The sequence below is a fragment of the Gordionus sp. m RMFG-2023 genome, chromosome 2, assembly GCF_954871325.1.
Source record: "Gordionus sp. m RMFG-2023 chromosome 2, tfGorSpeb1-WG-v2, whole genome shotgun sequence".
NCBI classification, from domain to species: domain Eukaryota; kingdom Metazoa; phylum Nematomorpha; class Gordioida; order Chordodea; family Parachordodidae; genus Gordionus; species Gordionus sp. m RMFG-2023.
The window spans coordinates 54,880,451-54,887,836 of NC_088776.1; the positions used below are offsets into that span (position 1 = coordinate 54,880,451).

The following is a 7,386-nucleotide window of genomic DNA, read 5'->3' on the forward strand; positions in this document are numbered from 1 at the left end:
TTAGCCTTCAAAATTTATACAAAATTAGAGTAACTCCGCGTCTTTATATATGAGAAATTTAGATAGTACGTCTTGGTTTTTCTTTTCACCCCCCCCCCCCCCCCCCCCCCCCATATTTTTAAAATTTTTGATTTCTACCTACCTAGGAGTCTAGCTTACCTTAGTGGACGTATTGGGTCGCCCTTTACAAATTTTATTTTAAAAAGAACTATCCTCATACACTAATCAATTTTATTTAAGACTACCTTTGATTTCAAATTTCGTAAAATTCTATTATCAAAAAAAATATTTCAATTTTCATAAAAAATTAATAATATTAAATCCATAGAATGATTTTTAAAATCTGCAATTATAAATTATCTCCCCTCTTCTACAATATTCTCATAAAAAATGATTGCCCTTCTTCTTTTTGATAAAATAAACAAAATACAAAACTAATTTTAAATAAAAAAAGTATGTCCTTTAAAAGAATACGACTATAATAAATCCAAATTTAAGTGTTTCAAATATTATTCAAGATCACAAATTTTACTAGTGGCGTAAAAAATAAAATAAAAGTTCTTCAATTTTATTAATTTTATATTCATTGCAATTATGGAAGAAGATATGGTATTCATTACATTTTATTTATAATAATAACTTTTCTATAAATATTTATAACTCTAATGATTTATATGTATATATTACTCTTATCAAGTTAATTAAAAATAATATTTAATTATTGCATCATAATTTATAATAACTATTTTAAAAGTTTTATACCTCATTATTTTTGTTTAATATAGAGAATTTATTAAATAATAATATATATTTAACCAAATGTTTGTGAAACCTCCAAAATTTTAATCATACAAAAAATATATTTTAGCTCTTTAACCCTATCATGAAAAAGAAGAAGAAAAAGAAAGATATATCTCTAGAGCTTCAGGGTGATGACCTTAAAATTGAAAGTAAATTATTTCAAAATTTTTTTATATTTGTTTATTTAGGTGATAATAAACCAAAAAATGCATTTAATATGGAAGAAATTAGTGAAGCTTTACCAGTTAGTAATTTCTTTTTATAATCAATTTATATTTTAATTATTTTAATGGAATTAATTTCTTATTAAATTAATATATGTTACATTTGAATTTAGTAACTATTACTCAGGTTTACTTGGGTGGGTTAGTTTCCCTAAAATTATTATAGATACTAGAGTGCATTTTATTTTTTCCTTATTAGGAAACATTAAACAATGCAGAGGATGCTGAAGGTACAGATATATTTGATTTATCCTTAAAGAAAAAGAAGAAAAAGAAAAATGTTGTCACATTTGATGATCAAGATAATCTTCACATGAATGGTAAAAATATAGTTTTTATAATACAATCTAGTTATGTAAAATTGCTCTAATTAAAAATATTTTGGGATGATTCTAAAATGATGGCTAGAAAAAGTTTTTAATAAGAAACTATCACCTCTGTTTTTAAGATTTTTGCATAAAAAATAGCTTGAAAAAAGCCAAAAAATAACCCACATCAATGCCTATTAGATATATGTGACATGTTTTAATGTGCCTATTTGACAAGACTAATGCAATCTCAGTTATGGATAAAATATATAAATGTAAATTAAAATATTGAATCCATTAGTTAGCAATGATGGTATTTGGCATTTATTTATATTAACCACATTTTAAAAAATACTTATAGATTTGAATGAATGTATTTACGGGTTTGAATATATTTTTTTATGTAAATGTAAGTTGAATGGGAAGGGAATGTATTTGATTTTTGTTAGTGAACTATAAACTTGAACAAATTTGTTTTTTTTTAAATTAGCTGTTTCACATTCCAAGCTCCTTATTCATAAAACCCATTTTAAGAGGGTTGAATCTTTTTATTTTATGGTTTTTTAAGATTAAGTAAATATGGGGGCTTTAAGGACTGTCTAGTTCATGCCCTGACCACTAAAAATTTTGCATGGCCCAGAGCTATTTTGCATCAAAAAGAAAATAATGAACTTGAATAAATAAATTTTTGTTTTGGTTAATTAAAAATTCAAAATAAGGGGTTTCAACTCATTTATACCTCCTGCCAAGTTTTTATTAAAAGATGGAACTGTTTTAATGACACCCTTGTAAGATTAAATTTGATTCTACAAAAGTGGGGATATCCTGAAAAGCCTGTGGATGCATTTCTCTCAATAGTATTTGAAAAAAAATCAAATTTAAAGCTCATAAAATCAAAATTTATCAAAAATGTACATATATATCATATTTTATAGAATATAAGTCTCATCCAAACATTAATTTTATAATTAATTAGGTTTAGATGAAGATACACATGAAGCAAGTACATTTGCAAATGAGGATGATGTCACATCATCCTGGTCAAATACAGACAGAGATTATACCTATGATGAAGTAATTAAATATTAAATAAACCATAAACTCAATCTAACTTGCCATCATTTATAAAACTATCTAAGATGGCCACCTCAACTTAAACTATCATGCCACAAGGTGATATTTTGAATCAGTGTTTTGATCTGATTTTAATTAATAACTATTTTATACAATGCTCGATCTTACACACTCTAGGGTGTACTGATGTTTTTTAAACAATCTAAATTAAAATATTGATTTTATCTTATTGGTTCCAAAACTATTTGATATTATCGCAGAACAAATTTTATAATTATCTTTTCTCCATCCAATTTGACCTGCCATTTTTTATTATTTATTTAATTCAAAATCATTTTACAATAGTGAATCTCTATTTGCCATTATGCAGGTGGATCATATTCATTTATTAATACAGTGCAAAAGAAATAAAAAACTCTTTCTAGATAGATAAGCATGTTTCTAACTTGAAAACTATGCTCAGAATATGGAAGTTAATATTCGATAACTTCTACGAGGGCTCATACATATAAAGTTTATTTAATAAAAAATAAGCAAACACCTTTTAATAAAAAACTTAAAAAATTGTTTTTAAATTATGTTTTGGGTGTTGATTTGCTTCCTCGAAAAAAAGACTTGGTATAAACTGGATAATAATTCTATTAAAATATATATGTTAATGAATTAAACTTCCATTTTTTAAAGCTTTTACTGCGAGTATTCGAAATAATGAGAGACAAAAATCCAGACTTGGTAGCTGGAGAAAAAAAACGTCTCGTTATGAAGCCTCCGCAAGTTGTCCGCGTCGGAACGAAAAAAACTTCATTCGTTAATTTCCACGATATTTGCAAATTGTATAAATCATTTCCTTAAATTGTTACGATTATATATATATCTCTATTTTTTAAAAAATATTTTCACTCTTTAGTGTTCGGTCTGTGATATAAATTATTCTCCAGCCTGCCCTAATTTTTAATCAAATTATCCCATTTGTCTTGGTGAAATTTATAGTGATCTCCTAATTTAGCATAAGCTAATATTGGCGAATTTTAGCTTATTTTTTAGGTTGATTTTAAAATATAATTGAACTCTACACTATCAAATTGTTAGAAAATTTTTGCTTAAAATTAACTCATTTTAAATTATAAATTAATTTTTGATAATTTTTTTATCCGGTGTACACGCGATTTCAGAATTGGTTGTAGTCCAACGTGTTAAGTGAATGAATAAAATATATTAAACTTATATATTATTTTTATATTATAGATTGCACAGACAACCCAAACATTTATTGGCCTTTTTACTTTCTGAATTGGGAACCAGGTGACATTTTTTTTTTTTAGAAAAAAAATATATTTATAGAAGTTATTATGTCATAATACTTAAAGTCAAATCAAACCTTTTCTAAAAAATTCGAATTTTTTTAATTATCACTTTGTCTAAACAACTTTTCCCTTGTACAGGGATTATTTTTCTTAGCCATTTTCTAATTAATTAAACTATTTTTTTTTCTTTTTTTACATCATAACTCTTTTTTTTATGTCTTAAGTGGTTCGGTAGATGGCAACAATCAACTAATTATCAAAGGGAAATTCCAGCAAAAACAGATCGAAAATATCTTGAGACGTTACATAAGTTTGATCACGTTTTAAATGATTTTTTTAAGATGCTAAAATCGCATCAAGATAAGTCTCTTTTTTTCTTCCTTTTTTTAGATGGGCACCAAATAATTTGTATATTTCATATAAACGTTTTACTTGTCCAAATCTCTCAAATAAGTCAATCAAATATTCAATGAAGGGGAAAAAATGGTAGAAAAGGAAAGAACGAATGCACTCATATATTTATTTACAAAGAAAGCAACTTTACGAGAAACTAACCCAAAAATTATTGAGCATTTGTTAATGGCATTTTTTTAAAAAACATATGTACTATTTTTTTTTACTCTAAAAAATTGATTGACTACTATGATTGAAGAAGATTAATTTAAAAACCATTTATTAATTTGATTTTAAAAATTAAATATGTCAACAGAGGAATACGTAACATGTCACACATGTCATAGTCCTGAAACGCTTCTGCAGAAAGAGACACGTCTCTTTTTTTTACAATGCGAGCGATGTGGGTCTCGCTGCTCGGTCGCCGCCATCAAGTCTGGTTTCCAAGCCGTCACTGGAAAACGAGCCGCAATTCGCGCCAACACTGCCATGGCTCAGACTGCCCCAGCTTAATGTATATGCATTTTTTTACAAATTTATATACTATCATCTTATATATTTTTGGTCTTGGTTGTAATAGATTATCCGTAGTGTTAAACATCATTTACCCCACTCCCCCTCTAGAATGAGAGGTTGATTTAGCATAATATATTTTAAAAAACTACAAAATTCTTGGTTCTCTCATTTATCTCCTTTTACATTTTGCTATATAAAAACCTTTTAATTAATTCTTATCTTATCGCACTTAACCATTTCAAACTTACCTTACTACCTTAAATACTTTATTTAATATCTAATAAATGGAATATTAATTATACTAAGGTTTATCTTTACAATATATTATTTAAATGTGAGTTAAAACAAACTGAAACAATATGCTAGATTTAAAATTTTTACACTTTAATTTTAAATTTTTTTTATTAAATTCCATAACATTTTTTATTCATAACAATTATATTTTATTATTCAACAGATTCTATTCGAGATAATGGCCTTATCGTACAAAATGACGCTATATCACCTGGACATTTATTATATTTAATTTTATGTTTTATTCTTATTTATACACATTTCTACAATGTTGCTAATAAATTTAAAATAAAACCTTGGTTAAGAACTAAAATATGCCTTAACCTATGTCTATTAAGAGTTATAAATTATATTTTAATTTTCAGGCATTTTATATATACTACTAGATTGGAGATTTATTATAGTGTTCTTACATAAGAGTCAGCTGTGGGGCCATTTTTTGCTTTGCACTTCTACTAATTGTCTTTATTTATTATTATATAAGTGCACATTATTCTCATTTAATCCATGTGCAAATCATAAAATGGCGATACAGCTGACTCCTATTGTACATTTTTAAATGCATTTAATGAATGAATCGCCAATCTAGTCATAATTGGACAAAATATAAAAAAAATCAAAATGGATAAGTAAGCAAAATCTGTGTCAGACTAAATTTTTATAGAAAAATTCTATATGAATCCAGAGAATTTAATTATTAAAAAACCAATCAGATTTTATTGCTTATTAAAACACAAATGAGAATAACATGATTCGTATGAGCCTTTTAAAAAAATTCAACTCAAGCATATTGAATATAGCAATTTTTAAATGACTCTTTTAATCATAAATTATAATTAATCTTGAAAATATGCCTAAAAAATTTTCATAAATATAAATTTGCAGGCTGGGTTATGTGAAATAATTTAGACAGAATGACGTCTTGTCTAAGACGAGTCTTTTTCTTCCTAGACGGACTTTCGATCTTTTATAACATCTATGTTCTATAGTAATCTTAATCTGATGATAATTATTTTTCCCTTGCGTTTATTACAACTAACTTCTTTTGCGTTTGATTTCAGGTTAGTTCCCCTTGTATTTTCTATTTTTGACATTCCTGAGCATCAATAAGATCAACTTTTCTGATATCCGCCGCTATCACCTTTATCCACGCTATTTTAGGTTTTCCTCGAGGTCTTGATCCTACTATCAAGGTGCTCTTTGCCCAGTCATCTTTTGTCTTACGTTCCACGCCCCCAAACCATCTTAGTATATTTCGTCTCATTACCACTCCAATCACTTCTATTCCCATTCTTGCTCACAATTACTTGCTAGTTTTTCTCTCTTTCAGAGATACCCCACACTAGTGATCTGCATCGGGCCTAATTTTCCAAGCCCAGCCCGTCCCGAAATTTTTTTAAAATAGTTTTGCCAGCCCAAACCCGAAATATTTTTAAAAAAGTTTTACCGGCCCAGCCCGAATCCAAATTTTTTAAAAAAAATTTACCGACCAGCCCGGTCCGAATTTATTTAAATATAGAAATTAATTTTTATAATTACTCAAAAAAGACATATGTTATATGTCGTTTATTTTCAACGGCCCGTACCCGATTATTCTCCATAATATTAGGCCCGAAGCCCGTTCGGGCCGGGCCTAACTTTGCAGATCTCTACCTTACACATCTCATCTGATCTTTTCAATTTGGCTTCTTGGGCCACTTTCATTACCCATGTTTTTCAGCTATAAACTAAACAATAACTCACACAGGTTATGTTAACTCCTTTTAACTTCATTCTTAGATTAGACGACATCTTTCTGAATTCCAAGTTTGTCTGACCCTTGCAACAACAGTAGAATCCACACCACGCGATTAGCATATAAACTAAATAGCACCCAGGGTTGACCCATTGCCAATAATCAAATCACCATTTCTTACGTTATCATTATTATGTACCTAGAGTTGTTTAAGGATCGACGATCTTGGAATCGATCCTAATTTTGGAAATTTACCCGGATTTAGGATTTTCTTTTGAATTGAGGATCGTGATCATTTTTTAAAATATTCGAATCTATTATAAAAAAAAATTACTTATAATAAATAAATTTAAGAAATTAAAATAAAATATTGTATTTTTTAAAAAAAATATGCCTTTATCATATTATTAGCATCCTCCAACATTTTTATATTTTTCTCATAAATTTTATCAAGACAACATTTACATATTTACAACCTAAAAATTTAATGTCTATTATGGATCTAGAAAACAATATAAGATCGTGATTTGGATTCGATCCATTTAATTGCATTGATTCCACAAACCTAAATGTACCCTTACTATACATGTTCCAGACCTAATTGTTTTTCCGCTAACATCTGATTATACACCCAGTTCTGGTATCTGGTGCATTGGATTGAATATCTACCAACTCTTTTCCCCCATACATTACAAGGTCAGTTGGTAGATTCATCCATCTTCAGATCTCCACTAATC

General features: G+C 27.6%; 1 protein-coding gene across 1 annotated transcript; it reads left to right on the top strand.

The window, feature by feature from the left end:
• The first annotated feature begins 535 nt into the window (after positions 1–535).
• Positions 536–5,220, top strand: LOC135923868 (eukaryotic translation initiation factor 2 subunit 2-like). The gene is made up of 10 exons (XM_065458850.1): positions 536–609; positions 869–950; positions 990–1,045; positions 1,225–1,345; positions 2,310–2,407; positions 3,092–3,240; positions 3,653–3,709; positions 3,936–4,021; positions 4,421–4,618; positions 5,078–5,220. The coding sequence occupies exons 1-9, from the start codon at positions 595–597 to the stop codon at positions 4,615–4,617; spliced, it is 861 nt and encodes a 286-aa protein (XP_065314922.1). The 5' UTR covers positions 536–594; the 3' UTR covers position 4,618; positions 5,078–5,220.
• Positions 5,221–7,386: the final 2,166 nt, after the last annotated feature.